A 20,355-nucleotide genomic window follows, 5' to 3' on the forward strand; every position below is an offset into this window, starting at 1 on the left:
GTGAATCACTATGATGTGTAATAGGAACTAACATAATGTAGGTCAATTATACTTCAAAAACAAACAATCAAACTCATAGAAATAGAGATCAGATATTTGACCACCAGAGGTGGGGGCAGGGGGAATTAGATGAAGGTAGTCAAAAGGTACAAATTTCCTTTTATAAGATAAATTAAGTACTAGGGAGCTAATGTACAGTGTGATAAAGATAATTAACACTGCTGTATGAAAGTTGTTAAGAGAGTAAATCCTAAGTGTAAAAAAATCCTAAGGTAAAAATTTTTTTTCTATTTCTTTAATGTTGTACCTATATGAGACGATGTAATCATTTCATGATGTATGTAAGTCAAATCATCATGTTGTACACCTTAACCTTATACATGTGCTGTATGTCAATTATATCTCAATAAAACTGGAAAAAAATTAATAAAAGTTTTAAAACTTTTTGTATTGTAAAGAATAACACATACAGAAAAGTGAGCACACAGAAACATATAGCTCAATGGTTTACCAAGAATCAGCCAAGTAATCAGCACCCAGATCATGAAACAGAACATTACCGGCACCCCAGAATCCCCCTGCCAATCACTAAGTCCTCTCTCTTCAGCAAAGGTAACCATTAACCTGACTTTTATGAGAATCATGTCCTCATCTTTCTTTATAGCTTTACCACCTAAGCATGTATACCTGAACATAAATGGTTTAGTCTTTCTGTTTTTTGAACTGTTATATACGTAATCAAAAACTACGTGTTCTGGGCTTCCCTGGTGGCGCAGTGGTTGAGAGTCCGCCTGCCGATGCAGGGGACGCGGGTTCGTGCCCCGGTCCGGGAGGATCCCACATGCCGCAGGGCGGCTGGGCCCGTGAGCCATGGCCGCTGAGCCTGCGCGTCTGGAGCCTGTGCTCCGCAACGGGAGAGGCCACGGCAGTGAGAGGCCCGCGTATCGCAAACAAACAAACAAACAAACAAAAAAAACCCTAGTCTTACAAAATTCTTAAAGAAACCTAATAACACAAAAATGCAAAATATGAAGCGTTTAACTTGTCAAAGTTAAACCTATTTGGTGTTAGAATAAGACAAAATGCTAAGAAAAAATTAACCCTTATTAATGTCAAGGAAAAATCTGAGGTCCAGGGTAAAAAGAGCTAATGTAGTTATTAGTCAATATGTCTCAATATGTCTACTCTTATGTAAATGGCTGATTGGGGTAGGGTTTTTCAAGTGTAGGTCCCAGCCAGACTCAATTACTGTCTGACCCCTAGACCCTAAGTCATAGACCAAGAATCCTCAAGCTGAGGGAAGCTCAATTCCTTTCCAAACACAAGGGAAGTGGATCTTTGAAGTCGGGAAGGGCAGAAATCAGAAGAATTGTACTCTAGCTCCCCATTCAGCTCCACACACTCATTTCCTTTTCTTTCTCTGCACTAGCAGAGGCTAAGTAGCAGAGGTCGAATTCTTAATTCCTTGTAGTGGGGTAAACGTCCAGCAGGGGGAGATGGTAGGCTATCCCAGATTCAATAGTAATAAGGAATTCTAAACACAACCAAGAATGTTTTACACAGAGCATCTTAGAAACTCGGTTAAACAATTGAAATAAGGTTAACTTTTACAATTCTCACCTGAAATTAAATAGTTTAATAAATTTTTCTTTACAATTATCCATATAAAGACGTGAAAATTGGACTTCCCTGGTGGCTCAGTGGTTAAGAATCTGCCTGCACATGCAGGGGACACAAGTTCGATGCCTGGTCCGGGAAGATCCCACATGCCACGGAGCAACTAAGCCTGTGCGCCACAACACTACTGAGCCTGCGCTCTAGAGCCCGCGAGCCACAACTACTGAGCCCGCGTGCCACAACTACTGAAGCCTGCACGCCTAGAGCCTGTGCTCCACAACAAGAGAAGCCACCGCAATGAGAAGCCCACGCACCGCAATGAAGAGTAGCCCCCACTCTCTGCAACTAGAGAAAGACCACACGCAGCAACGAAGACCCAATGCAGCCAAAAATAAATAAATTTATTTTTTAAAAAAACGTGAAAATTTTCCATTTCTATTTAAAATATCATTCACTCTGGCTGTATCCTCATTCAGAATAAGGAAAATTAACTAAATATTTTGTTAGAAATTCAGTTGCATTTTATTTGTTTGAATACATCCATTATAGCTATATTATATTTTTATTTTTGGTGGAAAAATATGCAAATACCTCTAAAATTGATCAGAAACCTTTTTAAAGAGAAACAATATTACAATGATTTTTACCCACTATTTCATAACCTACTTCCACTTGCCTATCTATACTTTAGAAAATTATTCCAGCCTATCTTTTTTCCTTACTGACCCTAAAATATCTCAAATAAACATGTAAATCTGGTATCTAACTTTAAAAATTCTTTAAAATGCTTGATGGCTGCACAATTACCACATAAAATTCTCTTTGCATATTCCTAATTTCCTAGACTGGAAAAGGACAAGGTATGACATAGAAGAGAAGCAAATAATGATTTTATGACTATAATTTTTCCAAATTTGTTATTATACACTTAAGATATTCATTATACAAACATGCGATCTTTAAGATTACTCATCTCATCCTTTTCCAAAACAGGAATTGAAACAGTTCTTATAAGTTTTTTTAAGAGCTTTAGTGATATAATTTAATAACATAAAATTCAGTGGTTTTTTATTATATTTACAGAGCTTAGAACACTTTTAGCATCTTAAAAAGAAACCTCATACCCATTAGCAGTCACTTCCCGTCTTAGTCCTTTGGGGCTGCTATAACAGAATACCATAAACTGGGTAGCATATACACTACAGAAATTTATCTCTCACAGCTCTGGAGGCTGGGGAGTCCAAGATCAAGGTGCTGGCAGATTAAGTGTGTCTGGTGAAGACCAGCTTCCTGGTTCATAGACAGCCATCTTCTTGCTATAACATTACCTGATGAAAGAGGCAAGGAAGCTCTCTGGGGCACTCAACCCATTCATAAGGGGTCCACTCTCTTGACCTAATTATCCCCAAAGGCCTCACCTCCAAATATCATCACATTGGAAATTCAGCATATGAATTTTGGGGGCACACAAAATTTCAGTCTATAGTACTCCCCATTACCTCCACCCTATCCCCGTCACCCCCAGACAACCACTTAACTACTTTCTGTCTTTATCAATTTGCCTGCTGTGGAATTTTCATGTAAATGAAACCATACAATATGTGCTGTTTTGTGACTGGCTTATTTCACATTGTATAATGTTTTTGAGGTTTGTCCATATTATAATATGTATGACTTCATTCCTTTTTTTTTTTTTTTTGCTAAACAGTATTCCATTATATGGAAATAGCATATTTTATTTATCCGTTCATCAGTAGGACATTTGGGTTGATTCCACTTTGGGGCTATTATGAATAATGTTGTTATGAACACTTGTGTACAAGTTTTTGTGAGGACATGTTTTCATTTCTCTTGAGTATATATCCAGGAGTACAATTACCATATCAGTCATGGATATGGAATACCATATTCTATATTCCATATTCCATATGGAATACCATATTCCATATTACCATATCAGTCATGGATATGGAATACCATATCCGTCATATGGTATCTCTATGTTTAAAATTTTGAGGAGCTGCCAAATTGTATTCCAAAGTGGCTACAACCATTTACAGCCCAGGCAGCAATGTATAAGTTTTAATTTCTCCACATCCTCACTTCTTTTTTATTATAGCCATCCTAAAGGGTGTGAGGTGGTATCTCACTATGGTTTTGATTGATTTTACCTAACGACTAATGATGTTGAGCACCTTTTCATGTTCTTATTACCCTTCTTTTCTGGGAAGAAATATTCAGATCCTTTGCCCATTTTTTAATTGAGTTATCCTTATTAGTGAGTTGTAAGAGTTCTTTATGGACTCTGGATACAAGACATTTATCAGATATATGATTTGCAAATATTTTCTCCCATTCTGTGAATTTTCTCTTCACTTTCTTGGTGGTCTCATTTGAAGCACAAAGTTTTTAATCTTGATGAAGTTCATGAATTTTTTCTTTTATTGTTTGTGCTTTTGTTATCAGAGCTACAAAATCAATGACTAACTTAAGGTCATGAAGATTTACTCCAATGTTTTGTCTAGGAGTTTTATAGTTTTAGACATTACATTTAGGCTTCTTACGCACTTTAAGTTAATTTCTGTATTTGACGTGATAAACAGTCCAACCAGACTCTTTTGCATGGGGATATCCAGTTTTACCAGCACCACTTTCTTTCCCCATTGAACTGTCTTGGCATCCTTGTTGAAAATCAAATTGACCCTAGATGAATGGGTTTATTTCTGGACTCTTGATTCTATTCCATTGATCTTTGTGTATCCTTATGCCAGTACAACACTGTCTTGATTAGTGTAGCTTTGTAGTAAGCTTTGAAAGCGGGAAGTATGAGGCCTCCAATTTTGTTCTTCTTTTTCAGTATTGTTCTGGTTATTCATAGTACTTTTCATTTCCATTTGAATTTTAGGATCAGCTTGTCAATTTCTGCAAAATGCCAGCTGGGGTTTTGATAGGGATTCCATTGAAACTGTAGATCAGTTTGGGGAGTATTACTATCTTAACAGTACTCAGTCTTCTGACCTATGATCATGGGACATCTTTGCATTTATTAGATGTATTTTTACTTTCTTTAAACAACATTTTGGTATGCTGTATTACATTGATGTCAAGCCAACCTTGCGCTACTGGGGTAAATCCCAGTTGGTCATGGATTATAATCCGTTTTATGCTGCTGGATTTGCTTCGCTAGTATTTTCCCAAGCTTCTTGAATGTATAGAGTGTTTTTCATCAAATTTGGGGCATTATCAGCCATCATTTCTTTAAATATTTTTTGTCCCTTTGTCTCCTCCTCTGGTATACCCATCATGAGTGTGTTTGTGTACTTAATGCTGTACTACATTTTCATAAGGCTCTGTTCATTTTTCTTCACTGTTTTCAAGTCCAGCACTTCCATTTGGGGTGTGGTGTGTATGTATTCGATTCTTTACTGGTATTTTCTTTTTGATGAGTCATTGTCATTACATATTCCTTTAATTATTTAAACATGGTTTAAGTTCTTTGAACATATTTATAATAGCTGCTTTGAAGTCCTTGTCCACCAAGTTCAATATTTGATCCCCCCCAAAGGCAATTTGTCTTTTTTTTCCCTGAATATGGGTCACACTTTCCTATTTCTTTATTAATCTGAACAATTAGGTAATATATTGTAACAGCACTGGATTGTCCCTGCTCCAGAGTCTTATAGCAACTTGGCTAGACTAATTCTGTGAAATCAGTTCCCCCATAGTGTGTAGCCTCTAATTTTCCTGTTTGGATTTTTTATTTTTCATCTTGACACCTGGGTTCCTAAGGGTAATCCCTGGGTCAGTAGAGTTTAGCAGTCATCCACTGATTGATTGGAGTTGTACTTAAGCCCCTGAGCCAATAAGGTTTTCACTTTTTGCTGTTTGACCTGTGTGGCTTAAAGACTGCTTTCACACTTCAGGGAGCTTACAAGTTTGTCTCACATTTAGTCAAGGACTAATAGTAAAGCAGTTTCCTCTCCAGTTGCTCCTAAGAGAGTGTGGCCTTAGGTATGTGCACACTCTTCCTTATCACCAGGCCTCCTTTGCTGGCTCTTTCTCTGGTCTGTTAAACTTCTGGCTGGTCTGCCTCTATTAGTATCATACCATGCTTTTGGCCTCCACTGATTGTTTGCTGATTTTTATTTTGGACAGTTCCTTTGAGGCACAAATTTCTCCACAATACAAATAAAGTCAGGTCCCTCAAGCAGGGCCAGGGTGTTGCCAGCCTTTGAGGTTTTCTCTGACCCTGTTGGAACCTCTATATTATGCAACAGTATTTGGGGGAGATAGGAGCTGCCACTTGGCTGCCAAGCTCACTGTAATACCTCTTCTGCAACGCAGAGTTGGGTGGGAAAATGGGTGTAACCTCTATCTCACATGTTAAAGACTCCTACTACTATTATTGAGTTTTGTAGATTTTGAATAAATGATTTTCAATTTGTTGCAAATCCCTTTATCATTCTCCAGAGACTTTGAATGACTGTCTTTGCTAATTTTGACCAATTAGGTAGATATTTTTTTCTGGGGAGAAGTTCCATTGAGCTTGACTATGCAGAAACTGACGATCAAGTTTGTGAATTTAACCTAGTCCACAAAACTGATTACAAATAGAAAAAGGATTCAGTTCTATTTTTTTAAGGTGAAATTCACATCTAATTAAACAATTATATACTACCTTCTTCCTCACTACCCCAGGTAATAGAAAGTTCACCTACAAATAGATACAAGGGGAAAGTACAGCATATTAAAAATGCAATCTTGTTCAATTTCGTATGTGATATTAACTATGTTATTGTATCCAGGGCTGTAATACCCATAAATGCTTAGGATGTCAAACTATTAAGTAGGTGCTTATTCATTCATACTTTCAGCACTTTTCTCAGAAAGGCTCAGGAAACCTCTGTTCACACAGAAAGTAAAGTACAGAGAACGTGCATTACTTCAGTAAGCCAATACCTCCTGGGATAGTCTTTAATTGCATTTCTATAAGATATACTTTGATCAAATACAGCTTCCAAAGTAGGAAAAACTTTTATATCTCTTTTCCCCTTTGTGGGTTTTCAATGAAAATTCTACAAATTTTCTATCATTTTACATGCCAAACCTTTGAAAGACAGACATCAGAATCTAAATTTTACCAAAGAGAGAATCAAGAGGCAAAGTATTTAAGTGACTTCCAAGGTTGTACAATTCACTAATGATGAACCTAAAACTAGAAGCAATAGAAGGACTCCTTAACATCCAGCCTCCAGCTCTGTGCACCAAATCTATTTAGATAAGCTAATATTCTTCCTGGCAAGCTGAAAAATGTTGCATTCCTGTTATATACTTTAAAAGGGACTTTAATTCACATGTACTATTATGCTCCTTGGGAAGATATCCTCTTATGAGTATTATAAAAATAAAGCATTAATGATTCTGGTCAACAGTATATTCTGTTAAACACAATTGCCCATTGTCTTAATCAGATCAGGCTGCTATATAACAAAAATACCACAGACTGGGTGGCTTTAAAAAACAAATTTACTTCTCACAATTCTGAAGGCTAAAAGTCCAAGATCAGGGTGCCAGCATGGGTCCTCTTCCTAGCTTGTAGACAGCTGCCTTCTTGCTGGATCTTCACACAGTGGAGAGAAAGATTGTATCTCTCTTGTCTCATCTTATAAAGGCACTAATCCCATTAATGGGAGCTCCACCCTTACAAATGAATTACCTCCCAAAGGCCCCATCTCCAAACACCATCACATTGGGGGTTAGGGCTTCAACATATGAATCTGAGGGAAACAAACATTCAGTCCATAGCATCCATCTTTAATAGAAACAGATTTTTTTTTACATGACAGAAACAGAGGCTCTCTATATTAAAAAACCTAATAATTTAAACAAAGTGAAAAGTAGTATCAACTGAAAAAAATCTTAAAAATATAATACTAATTTTAGAGAATATTTTTTCTTCTATCTAGTAAACCATTTTGTGATAAAAAATGTATCTGATATAAAGAGAATTTCTACTATGTTAATAAAAGTTATGTGAGGTACCATAGACTTATCTACTTTTCTTTCCAGATTGTCCCCAAGACCAAAGGAGAAGTTATGATAAAAAGAAAAATAAAATGTTAGAAATCTAATAGCAGTGCTATTATTTAATATTAAGTCAATATTTAAAACATCAACAACTTTACACAAATACTGGGTAAACAAAGTGTTCTTTTTGTACAACTGGGAAAATAAACCACATTTTCTATTACTTTTCTTTTCTAGGCATGTTTGGTACTGAAACAAAATAGCTATTCTTATTTAAATTTTGTTTTTCTTTGCCATGAAGATTCTTCAAAAAAGACTTTTCAAATAACTAGATTTGGCATACTTGCATAGCTGTATATCTAATCTTAAGTGGGTTAAAAAATTGATCAAGAGAAGAATATGGTCAAAAAGGTACCCAGGGAATCATTACTAAACAAAAAGGCAAACTAAAGGAGAAAATTTTTTTCTCCCAGAACACAAACTTAAGTTTAGAAAAGTTTCTTCCATGATCTGAAGATTGTTACTGGTTAAATTTCATAAAAACTAATCAAACCCCTTCTCACAATTTAAAGTTCTACATGATCTTAAGGATCAAAATACCATGTTCTGAAAAACAATATGGGAAGTTATTTGGAGTACAAACTTAAAAAAAAAATAGAGAATTCTCTAAATAGTTACCCATTGGGGAAGCCATCAGATTTACTTCAAAGCAGCTAAAGCTTCTTTTATCCAGGTATATAGGCTACATTCCACACCATTAAATAACCCTTCCTTTTTGAAACACTTTCTGTACTTGGCTTCCAGCACACCAGTCTCCTGACTTTTCATTAAGCTCACTGGTGGGTCCTTCTCAGTCTTTTGCTGGTTCCTCCTCTACTTCTTAACATTGGCATACTCCAGGGCTCAGTCCTTTGCCATTTTCTTTTCAAGCTGTACTAAGTGATCTCATCCAATGTCATGGCTATTCAGTAAAGATTCCCAAATCAATTTTGTCAGTACCAAACTGTACCCTGAACTCTAGATTTGGATAGCCAACTGCCTATTTAGCATCTCCAAACTAACATGACTGAAAAAGAACTCGTGATTCCACATTCCTCCAAATCTGTTCCTCATCTCTCTGTTCCAGAATTTACCCAGCTACTGTTAAAAACCTAGGAGTCATCCTTTACTCCTCCCTTTCTCTCTCCTCATATCCAAGCTATCAGCAGATCCTATCTTCTTTACCTTTAGAGCTTGCGTTCAGTATCTAACTACCCACCCCACTCTCCATCATCCACCACACTAGTCTAAGACTCTTGCCTGGAACACTGTAATAACCTAACTGGTCTCTCTGCTTTCACCCTTAATCCTCTTCAGTCTAACCTTCACACTGCAGTTCCATACAGGTAAGTAAAATGATGCCACTCCTCTACTCTCAGTCCTTCTAATGGCTTCACATTACGTATCCATACCAGGCTATAAGGATCTTCATGAACTACTCTCTGGCTTTCTCCCCTATTTCTTTTCTTACCATGTTTCTCCCTTAATCACTATGGTGTAACCTTACTGGCCTCTGCTATTCCTCAAACATGCCAAGTAAGTTAACATTTTTAAGCCTTTTTACTTGCCTTTACCTCTTCCCGGAATGCTCTTTCCCCAAATATTCACATGGTTCATACACTTATCTCATTAGGGCCTCTGCATTGGCCACCTCTTCAAACAGGCCTTCCCTAACCATCTTATCTAAAGTAGCAACCCCCTCAAACATGTATATCTCTTTATGTATAATTTGGTGGAAGGCAGAGTCTGATGATGAAGTCATTTTTCCCTAGTGGACTAAAGAATCTAGATCCTGAAAAATAAAATTAGCCACATTGAGGCTCTCTCTCCTGAGCCATGGATAGAAAGACAATCCAAGCACTCCCTAAGGATGGCAGTGTATTGGTGACGAGCATGGAAACTCAAGTGGAGCCACTTGGCCTCTCTACCAATGAGGAAAGAATTTAGTCCCATACACTCAGTTTGTTTCTTTCTGTCCCTATTCCTTGCTTTTTCACCTGATATTGTACATTTGTTTACATCTGTATTATCTGTCTTCTCCAATGGAATGTAGTAAATTCCACAAAAGCAGATACTGTATAACCAGCACACAGAAGAATACATGGTATATGGTAAGCTCAATAAATATGTATTAAATCAAAAATGAATGAAAATAATGAATGAATAAATAGTATTTCTAGTTTGAACACCATCCAATAATATAGTTTAGGGTTCTGTTTTGCTTTAAAAGGAAAAAAAAAGAGCCACAATGTGCACTTAAAAATAAAAATAGGGCTTCCCTGGTGGCGCAGTGGTTGAGAGTCCACCTGCCGATGCAGGGGACACGGGTTCGTGCCCCGGTCCGGGAAGATCCCACATGCTGCGGAGCGGCTGGGCCCATGAGCCATGGCTGCTGAGCCTGTGGGTCCGGGGCCTGTGCTCCGCAACGGGAGAGGCTACAACAGTGAGAGGCCCGCATACCACAAAAAAAAAATAAAAAAAAAAAATAAATAAATAATAAAATAAAAATAAATTCAGCTTGATTTCTTTCAAATGATACGAATTTTATTAAAAGAGGGACAGTTATTCAGTAGCACTGAAGCAAAATTTTGTAGTCAATTTTCAGCAAGATACTCTAGCTATTATACAATTTTTTAAAAGCTTCAGAATTATTCCTGAAAATAGTTACAGTTAGTTAATTTGGACCTAAACACTAAAAAATGGGATATATACATACACATACATGTGCACACACACAAAATAGAGCAGTTTTGTGAAATCAAACTGGTATAAATAGGAATGTAGATTATCCCACAATCCTCTTCCCTTCCTTCTCTCATCAAACTGCTACCAGTGAAGGCCCAGAAATCTACCAACTACTTAGAGCCACCTTTTAGGGCTAGAAATGTATCCTCTTAACTTGGTGTTGGTGTGGTTGTTCACAATAAGAAAAATGGCAATATCCACAGAGGTTTTACAGAGGCAGCTGAGTATTTTGCATGAATATGTCTGTAGCTTAACTGCCACCATATATTATTTACCTGCTCTCTTCCATCAAAAATGCAGCTCATAGTCCACAAGAATGTGAAAAATCCCACCACATAACAGATATGTCTCTTTATGTGTAATTTGGTGGAAGGCAGAGCCTGATGATGAAGTCATTTTTCACTAATGAGCTAAAGAATCTAGATCCTGAAAAATAAAATTAGCCACATTGAGGCTCTCCTGAGCCATGGATAGAAGGCCAGTCTAAGCACTCCCTGAGGATGGCAGTCTGTTGGTGAAATGAGTATGGAAACTCAAGTTGAGCTACTTGACCTCTCCAGCAACAAGGAAGGAATTTAGTCCCATATGCTCAGTTTGTTTCTGTCAACATTCATTTAATGTTGATCAGGTGGTTTATGCTCTCTGCTCAGGGGACAGAAGAACGATGAATACTGCTTCTTATGAAAAGTTTCAAGCCTTGTAACCCCTCTGAAAATAAATAGTCCAAATACCAGTTCCATTTCTTCCCCTGCAGGCACAAAAAAGGGAAAATTACTTATCAAATATTCCATTTGCTTATTCTCTACCTCCTCTTCTTTGCCTAGGATGAGTTCCCAGCATCCTGGATGCACATACCAAGAGTTAGCTCGAGTGGCCAGGTTCGTAACTGAAACTCAGTCACTAAGTAACAGTCAAACCAGAGAGTACCCGAAGTTTAAGGGCTAAATATTCCTTTTATTATATTGGCAAAAAAATTCAGCTGTTCAACTCTATGACATAAATCACAGCAAGATCCTTTTTGACCCACCTCCTAGAGAAATGGAAATAAAAACAAAAATAAACAAACGGGACCTAATGAAACTTCAAAGCTTTTGCACAGCAAAGGAAACCATAGACAAGACCAAAAGACAACCCTCAGAATGGGAGAAAATATTTGCAAATGAAGCAACTGACAAAGGATTAATCTCCAAAATTTACAAGCAGCTCATGCAGCTCAATAACAAAAAAACAGACAACCCAATCCAAAAATGGGCAGAAGACCTAAAGAGACATTTCTCCAAAGAAGATATACAGACTGCCAACAAACACATGAAAGAATGCTCAACATCATTAATCATTAGAGAAATGCAAATCAAAACTACAATGAGATATCATCTCACACCAGTCAGAATGGCCATTATCAAAAAATCTAGAAACAATAAATGCTAGAGAGGGTGTGGAGAAAAGGGAACACTCTTGCACTGCTGGTGGGAATGTGAATTGGTACAGCCACTATGGAGAACAGTATGGAGGTTCCTTAAAAAACTACAAATAGAACTACCATATGACCCAGCAATCCCACTACTGGGCATCTACCCTGAGAAAACCATAATTCAAAGAGTCATGTACCAAAATGTTCATTGCAGCTCTATTTACAATAGCCCGGAGATGGAAACAACCTAAGTGTCCATCATTGGATGAATGGATAAAGAAGATGTGGCACATATATACAATGGAATATTACTCAGCCATAAAAAGAAACGAAATTGAGCTATTATTTGTAATGAGGTGGATAGACCTAGAGTCTGTCATACAGAGTGAAGTCAGTCAGAAAGAGAAAGACAAATACCGTATGCTAACACAATATATGGAATTTAAGGGAAAAAATGTCATGAAGAACCTAGGAGTAAGACAGGAATAAAGACACAGACCTACTAGAGAATGGACTTGAGGATATGGGGAGGGGGAAGGGTGAGCTGTGACAAAGCGAGAGAGAGGCATGGACATATATACACTACCAGACGTAAGGTAGATAGCTAGTGGGAAGCAGCCGCCTAGCACAGAGAGATCGGCTCGGTGCTTTGTGACCGCCTGGAGGGGTGGGATAGGGAGGGTGGGAAGGAGGGAGACGCAAAAGGGAAGAGATATGGGAACATATGTATATGTATAACTGATTCACTTTGTTATAAAGCAGAAACTAACACACCATTGTAAAGCAATTATACTCCAATAAAAAAAAATTCAGCTGTTCAAATGAACAAGTACTGTGAAATGGAAATGGGTCATCATTCCTGCACTCTAGGAATTTAACATCTAAAACAGACAACACAGACATTATTATATTACTTCCTATATTAAATATATACACAGCAGAGTTTCTATATTGAGACAATTGTGCTTGGCTTTGTTAAATAAGACGCATTACAGTGACACTTTGACTATATGCAAGTGTATTATAAAATAAGATGATGCACAGACACAACAGCAAGAGTCAAACTATGAATAGTTTTATCTATGTAGAGGGTATGTGCCAACGAAGTCACATAAAAGTCACTGGAATTAATTCAGAAGGCAAACACTTCACTTTGACTTTGTCTAGGCATCAGACTTGGGATTTGGGGAAAAGTAAAGGTATAAATTCTTCTGATGAAATGAAGCTTTATGAAATCCCTGAACATGATGAAAATAAATTTACTTACCCGAATAGAGCTCATATTTACTTTCCTTTCTTTTGGCCATTCCTTTCAAAACAAAAACAAAAAAGAAAATGGAGAGAAATGGGGATGAAAATATTTGGTTAGCAAAAATTACCAGAAAATTAAGATGGCTCTTCACTATCTGATTCATTTACTATGTTCTATTCCTACCAACACTCTTGGATTCCTTTTGAATAAGCACCCACTATAACCTTCCATATTTCTCCCTAGAAGCACAAACAGAAAAAAAATAAAATCACAGTTGATAAAGTGAGCACCATTTTGCTAATATTTGGCTTCATTTTTTAAAATTCTGTACTCAGCCACTGGGGTGGAGATGGAAGGTGGGCTTTTTCTGAGGAATATGATTACCTGAATTGAGTTTTGAAGGATGAGGATGAAGTCTGGTGAGGTAGTCTGGGTACCCAGTAGATTCCATGAATTTGTAATTCTTTATAAAATCTCAGAGCTAGGTGAGCTAGCTAGTTATTCCCCGGCTTTAACTATCACCTACTGTACTTCATTGAAGAGCCATCAATTCTAACAAATTTTTATGTATCACTAAGAAAAAACTCTGCCTGTTAAACTACATATAACACAATGCATTTTTAACACTTAGAAGTTTTTATTTTATAATGATTGAAAGAGTTTTAGATGTAGGCAGATTTTGATCATGTATCATTTTTACAAACATGAAATGGTAAATATAAACAAAATTAAGTTGTGAAAGTATTTCTAAAACTTCACATTCAGAGTCCAACTCTTCTGAATTACTTTTCTACTCAAGGGTTGTGGATATCTATGTTTTTTCACACAATATCATCCTCTGTGCCAGAGTGTTGATTATGTAGCATTTCTTATAGGAACTAATAAAGGCTATGGTGCTTGGGTCCCAACTGCATAAATCTAACCTACTTTTGGCCCTTGCTTCAAGGAAAGTCCATAACATGTATGGTTCACCACTTCCCTCCCTTCTTCCTCCAAGTCATTTGGTTTTGAGAGCTTAAAACAGTGCTCCGGCATCGTCTCCAATCTTTCCCCCATGCTGCTGACATCCAATCTGCAAGGTCTGATTCTGGCAATCTGCCTGCACACACTCAAAAACAGCAAATGACAACTATATCATGATTGCTGCCTGGCTGACATTGATCACAAGATGCATCTTGATCTCTGAGAAATTATAAAAAGTGAAAAAAATGTGTGTTTTTGGAACTGATGAAGTATAGTCCATGCTGATGAATTCCATATTGATTCCTCTCATTCCAACCACTCTCTTGAGTTCTAAGCCCCTATTTCAAACTGCCTACTTACACTTCTTGGATATCTAACAGGCATCTCAAACTTAAGTACGTCAAAACGAAACTTCATTCTCAACTTGTCCTCTGCAAAAAACAAAATAACCTATCCTGTTCTTCTATCAGTATTCCTCTTATTAATAAATGGAACCACCATCAACCCACTTGCTCCATTCAAAAAACTCAAAAGTCCTTTCCTTTTTCTCATTCCCACTTCTGATCAAGCCATCAGGCCCTGTCTGCTCTATCTCTGCAGTATATCTCCAATCAGTCCACTTCTATGCATCTTCACTACCACCACTTGCATACAAATCACTATCAATCTATTTTGTCTACACCAAGAGCCTCCTAATTGGTGCCTCTGCTTCCACTCAGGCCTCCTCTTATAACTCTATCCTCCACCAAAAAGCCAAAGTGATCTCCACTAAATGTCAACTCAGACCATACTACAACCCTGCTTAAAAATATTTCACAAAAGACCCTGAATAGCCAAAGCAGTCTTGAGGGAAAAAAAGGGATCTAGAGGAATCAGACTCCCTGACTTCAGACTATACTATAAAGCTACAGTAAACAAGACAATATGGTACTGGCACAAAAACAGAAACATAGATCAATGGAACAAGATAGAAAGCCCAGAGATAAACCCATGCACCTATGGTCAACTAATCTATGACAAAGGAGGCAAGGATATACAATGGAGAAAAGACAGCCTCTTCAATAAGTGGTGCTGGGAAAACTGGACAGCTACATGTAAAAGAATGAAATTAGAACACTCCCCAACGCCATACACAAAAATAAACTCAAAATGGATTAAAGACCTAAATATAAGACCGGACACATAAAACTCTTAGAGGAAAACATAGGAAGAACACTCTTTGACATAAATCACAGTAAGATCTTTTTTGATCCACCTCCTAGAGTAATGGAAATAAAAACAAAAATAAACAAATGGGACCTAATGAAACTTAAAAGCTTTTGCACAGCAAAGGAAACCATAAACAAGACAGAAAGACAACCCTCAGAATGGGAGAAAATATGCAAACGTATCAATGGACAAAGGATTAATCTCCAAAATATATAAATAGCTCATGCAGCTCAATATTAAAAAAACAAACAACCCAATCCAAAAATGGGCAAAAGACCTAAATAGACATTTCTTCAAAGAAGATATACAGATAGCCAACAAACACATGAAAGAATGCTCAATATCATTAATCATTAGAGAAATGCAAATCAAAACTACAATCATCTCACACGGGTCAGAATGGCCATCATCAAAAAATCTAGAAACAATAAATGCTGGAGAGGGTGTGGAGAAAAGGGAACACTCTTGCACTGCTGGTGAGAATGTAAATTGATACAGCCACTATGGAGAACAGTATGGAGGTTCCTTAAAAAACTACAAATAGAACTACCATACAACCCAGCAATCCCACTACTGGGCATATACCCTGAGAAAACCATAATTCAAAAAGAGTCATGTACCAAAATGTTCATTGCAGCTCTATTTACAATAGCCAGGAGGTGGAAGCAACCTAAGTGTCCATCATCGCATGAATGGATAAAGAAGATGTGGCACATGTATACAATGGAATATTACTCAGCCATAAAAAGAAACGAAATTGAGTTGTTTGTAGTGAGGTGGATGGACCTAGAGTCTGTCATACAGAGTGAAGTAAGTCAGAAAGAGAGAAACAAACACCGTATGCTAACACATATATATGGAATCTAAGAAAAAAAAAAGGTCATGAAGAACCTAGGGGTAAGACGGGAATGAAGACACAGACCTACTAGAGAATGGACTTCAGGATGGGGGGGGGGAGGGGTAAGCTGTGATGGGGTGGGAGAGTGGCATGGACATATATACACTACTGGGCGTGAGGTGGATAGCTGGTGGGAGGCAGCCATGTGGCGCGGGGAGATCAGCTCGGTGCTTTGTGACCTGCTGGTGGGGTGGGATAGGGAGGGTGGGAGGGAGGGAGACACAGGAGGGAGGAGATATGGGAATGTATGTATATGTATGGCTGATTCACTTTGTTATAAAGCAGAAACTAACACACCATTGTGAAGCAATTATACTCCAATAAAGATGTTAAAAATAAATAAATTTTAAAAAAAAGAATTAAACAACAACCAAAAAAGAAATAAAAAGTATTATCAAAACAACAAGGTCCTACTGTATAGCACAGGAAACTATATTCAATATCTTGTAATAAACCATAATGGAAAAGATATTTTTATTTAAAAAAAGTTATCAAGAAATTACATAAAAGCCCATGACCAGATGGCTTCATGGGTAAAATTTACCAAATATTTAAAGAAGAATTAATGTCAATCCTTCACAAACTCTTCCAAAGAACAGGAGAGAGAATACTTCCTAACTTATTTTTTGAGGCCAGAATTAACCTGAAACCAAAACCAGACAGACATCATGAGGAGAAACCAATATCCCTTATCCTCCACAATCTACTGAGAGACCAAATCTGCAGGAAATTATGCTAGGTGAAATAAGCCAAACACAGAAGGGCAAATACTATAAGATACCACTTATATGATGAATCTGAAATAATCAAACTCATAGAAGCAGAGAGTATACTGGTCATTGCCAGGGGCTGGGGGGAGAAGGAAATGAGGAGGCATTAAAAAAAAAGCACAAGCGATAAAAGAAAAAAGTAATAAATAGAGTTCATCAAAACTTAAACTTTTGTGCTTCAAAAGATACCAACCAAAAAATGAAAAGACACCCCAAAGAATAGGGGAAAACTTTGCAAATCATATATCTGATAAGCAACTTGAATCTACAATATAGACATGAGCCTTATAAGCCATTAAGACAAATAACCTAATTTAAAAATGGGCAAAGGACTGTTGGTGGGAATGTAAATTGATACAGCCACTATGGAGGTTCCTTAAAATAGATAGTTCTAAAAACAGAACTACCATACGACCCAGCAATCCCACTACTGGGCATATACCCTGAGAAAACCATAATTCAAAAAGAGACATGTACCACAATGTTCATTGCAGCACCATTTACAATAGCCAGGACATGGAAGCAACCTAAGTGTCCATCGACCGATGAATGGATAAAGAAGATGTGGCACATATATACAATGGAATATTACTTAGCCCTAAAAAGAAACGAAATTGAGTTATTTGTAGTGAGGTGGATGGATCTAAAGTCTGTCATACAGAGTAAAGTAAGTCAGAAAGAGAAAAACAAATACCGTATGCTAACACATATATATGGAATCTAAAAAAAAAAAATAGTTCTGAAGAACCTAGGGGCAGGACAGGAATAAAGACACAGACATTGATTGACATGTATACACTGATGTGTATAAAATTGATGACTAATAATGACCTGCTGTATAAAAAAATAAATAAAATTCAAAAAAAAAAGACGCAGACATACAGAATGGACTTGAGGACATGGGGAAGGGGAAGGGTAAGCTGGGACGAAGTGAGAGAGTGGCATGGACATATATACACTACCAAATGTAAAATAGATAGCTAGTGGGAAGCAGCTGCATAGCACAGGGAGACCAGCTCAGTGTTTTGTGACCACCTAGAGGGGTGGGATAGGGAGGGTGGGAGGGAGACGCAAGAGGGAGGAGATATGGGGATGTATGTATGTGTATAGCTGATTCACTTTGTTACACAGCAGAAACTAACACGCCATTGTATAGCAGTTATACTCCAATAAACATGTTTAAAAAAAAAAAAGCAGATCCTGGATATCACCCCAGTTAGTAAATCAAAATGTCAGGCTGGAAGCAATCAAGGATGTATACTTTGGAAAAGCAGCCCGGGTACTTCTGCTGCTGAGTCAGGGTAGAATCCCTGCTCAAGCCCTATAATTCTGCTTAAATTCCTCAAACATAGCCTGCTCTAACATAGGGGTCCACAAACCACATCCAGTCCAATGCCTGTTTTTGTAAATAAACTGTTATGGAACACAACTATGCCCGTTTGTTTACTCATTGTCTATAGCCACTTTCATGCTACAACAGCAAGGTTGAGTAATCTTAACAGAGACCATGTGGCCTGCAAAGCCTGAAATATTTACAGTCTGGCCGTCCACAGAAAAAGTTTGCTGTCCCCTGTTCTAGCTTTACACATTTCCTCAAATACTGCTCCTGTCTTGACAAGCTCATACTCATCCTTTAAAACTCCAATTAGCATCACTTCTGTAAAGCCTGAACTGGCTCTACAGAAGCCCCCCTGTATATTTTTTCATCATTCTCTGTACTTTCCCTATATTTCTAATCATTCTTTATTGTAAGATGTCTGTTTAATGACTGCCTCCCTGACTAGATTCCAAGCTCTACGAGGGCAGTACTCAGATGTGTCTTGTTCACCACAGTGCCTGGTTCTTACATGAATATATTAAACATTTACTCAATGAATATCTCCCCCGTTCTATACACTTTTTCATTTTGTTAGATTTCTCAATGTTCCAGTCTGTTCAGGGAATTCTGAATCCAGATTCTAACAGTGTATTTGTAATCCCATCCTGTTGTGTCATCCACACATATGATATGCACACCATTTGAGTTCTCTGAGTCACTGATAATGTTGAAAATGACAAGGCTGGTGTAAAGTCCTGAGAAGACCTCCTTGCTTACATACTGATATCAACCCATTAAATCAGCAGTCTTTGGCTAAGACTCCAACTCTAATTATAACATCATCTAGCCTACATTTTCCATCTTGCCTAGAAGGAATTTACTAAAGCTTCAACTTCTCTGTACCCTTTTCTTACCTGGCACCACCTCTACCCAGGTAGAACTGAACTAATATTCACTAATTCTCACAATTGTATCTCTTCTCACTGCACCTAACTGTATTTGCAGTAATGTTCACAAATTTGTCTCTGCCACAAGCCCAAGCTCTTTGTGGGTAGAAACTAATTACTTAACTTTGAATCCCCAGAGCCTAGCACAATGCCCAAAAGTTAGCTGATACTCAAAAAGTATGACTGAACACGTTTTGCAATTCAGACACGCTAAATTTATGCTGTTTCCTATTTCTGCCATCATAGTATTCCTATAGAAAATCTAAAAATCATTTAAATACTCTTACCTGTAGCAGAAAGAAAACAGCATAACCCAAAAGAGCAGGATGATGGACTAAATTTAAACTGTTTTTGTACTCTGCTACTGAAGCTTTTTCTAAGACTTTGGGGTCAATATATAATCCTTTCTGGAAGGGTTTGGATGTCCACAGGCAACCAACCGTGGCTGTCAAATAGTGATTAAATTCTTGATAGGTCTTGCTGCTGAAGCTGAACTCTGATTTTGTCTATTGGGAAAGAAAAAAAATTGTCATTATCACCTATTCTCCCTTTCCTTCTTATTCCCAACAGATCATATATCTCTACACTCAATTTTTAAACAATGGTGATTTAAAACAGAGATTCATCATCCATACCTTTTGTACCAACTCATTTTTCTTTGCAGCAGTCAAATTTTTACGATACCTAAAGACAGAGCAAAGAGAACTTTTACCATTACATGCCTTTGATATGTAAACATAAACAAAAGTTTACATTTTAAATGTAAATATATGCACATACACAAATATCCAGCTGTCTATTTAAGTTTTTTTTCCTTTTGTGGTACATTTTCCTCAAAGAATAAAAATTAATAGAGGCTCAAATATTGAGTTGTACATTTAGGATAAGTTCTTGTAAATTTAAGATATGCATTTAAGATATGACTCTGTAAATTATACTTCAGTAAAAAAGGAAATGCTTTTAATGTTTCACTGTTAAAAATTAATAGAGGCTCAAAAGCAGTCACTGATACAAAACATATTACAAAACGTATTTTCCTAATGTGGAAAAAAGGTGCAGTAGAAAGGATAAAGGGAAAACTTAGAGATGTAATCTTTTCTTGCCTGAGAACTATTCTAAGTAGCTTTTCAACATTTTAACTTTGACATAGTCTCATAAG

General features: G+C 37.2%; 1 protein-coding gene across 2 annotated transcripts in view; it reads right to left on the reverse strand.

Moving 5' to 3' along the window:
• Positions 1–3,389: 3,389 nt before the first annotated feature.
• The window catches only part of CENPI (centromere protein I), a 51,868-nt gene continuing 34,902 nt past the window's right edge, over positions 3,390–20,355 (reverse strand). The window contains exons 19-22 of one of the 2 annotated variants that reach the window (XM_089904277.1): positions 19,832–19,880; positions 19,484–19,702; positions 13,107–13,148; positions 3,390–11,176 (exon numbers count right to left, since the gene is read on the reverse strand). In XM_089904277.1, the coding sequence (XP_089760403.1) occupies positions 11,075–11,176; positions 13,107–13,148; positions 19,484–19,702; positions 19,832–19,880 (412 nt within the window). In that variant the 3' untranslated portion in view covers positions 3,390–11,074. The other variant, XM_089904276.1, reaches the window with a different exon arrangement.

This window comes from Delphinapterus leucas, chromosome X (genome assembly GCF_059928025.1).
Source record: "Delphinapterus leucas isolate spDelLeu-1000000601 "Yukka" chromosome X, BTC_Dleu_Yukka2, whole genome shotgun sequence".
Lineage (NCBI taxonomy): Eukaryota > Metazoa > Chordata > Mammalia > Artiodactyla > Monodontidae > Delphinapterus > Delphinapterus leucas.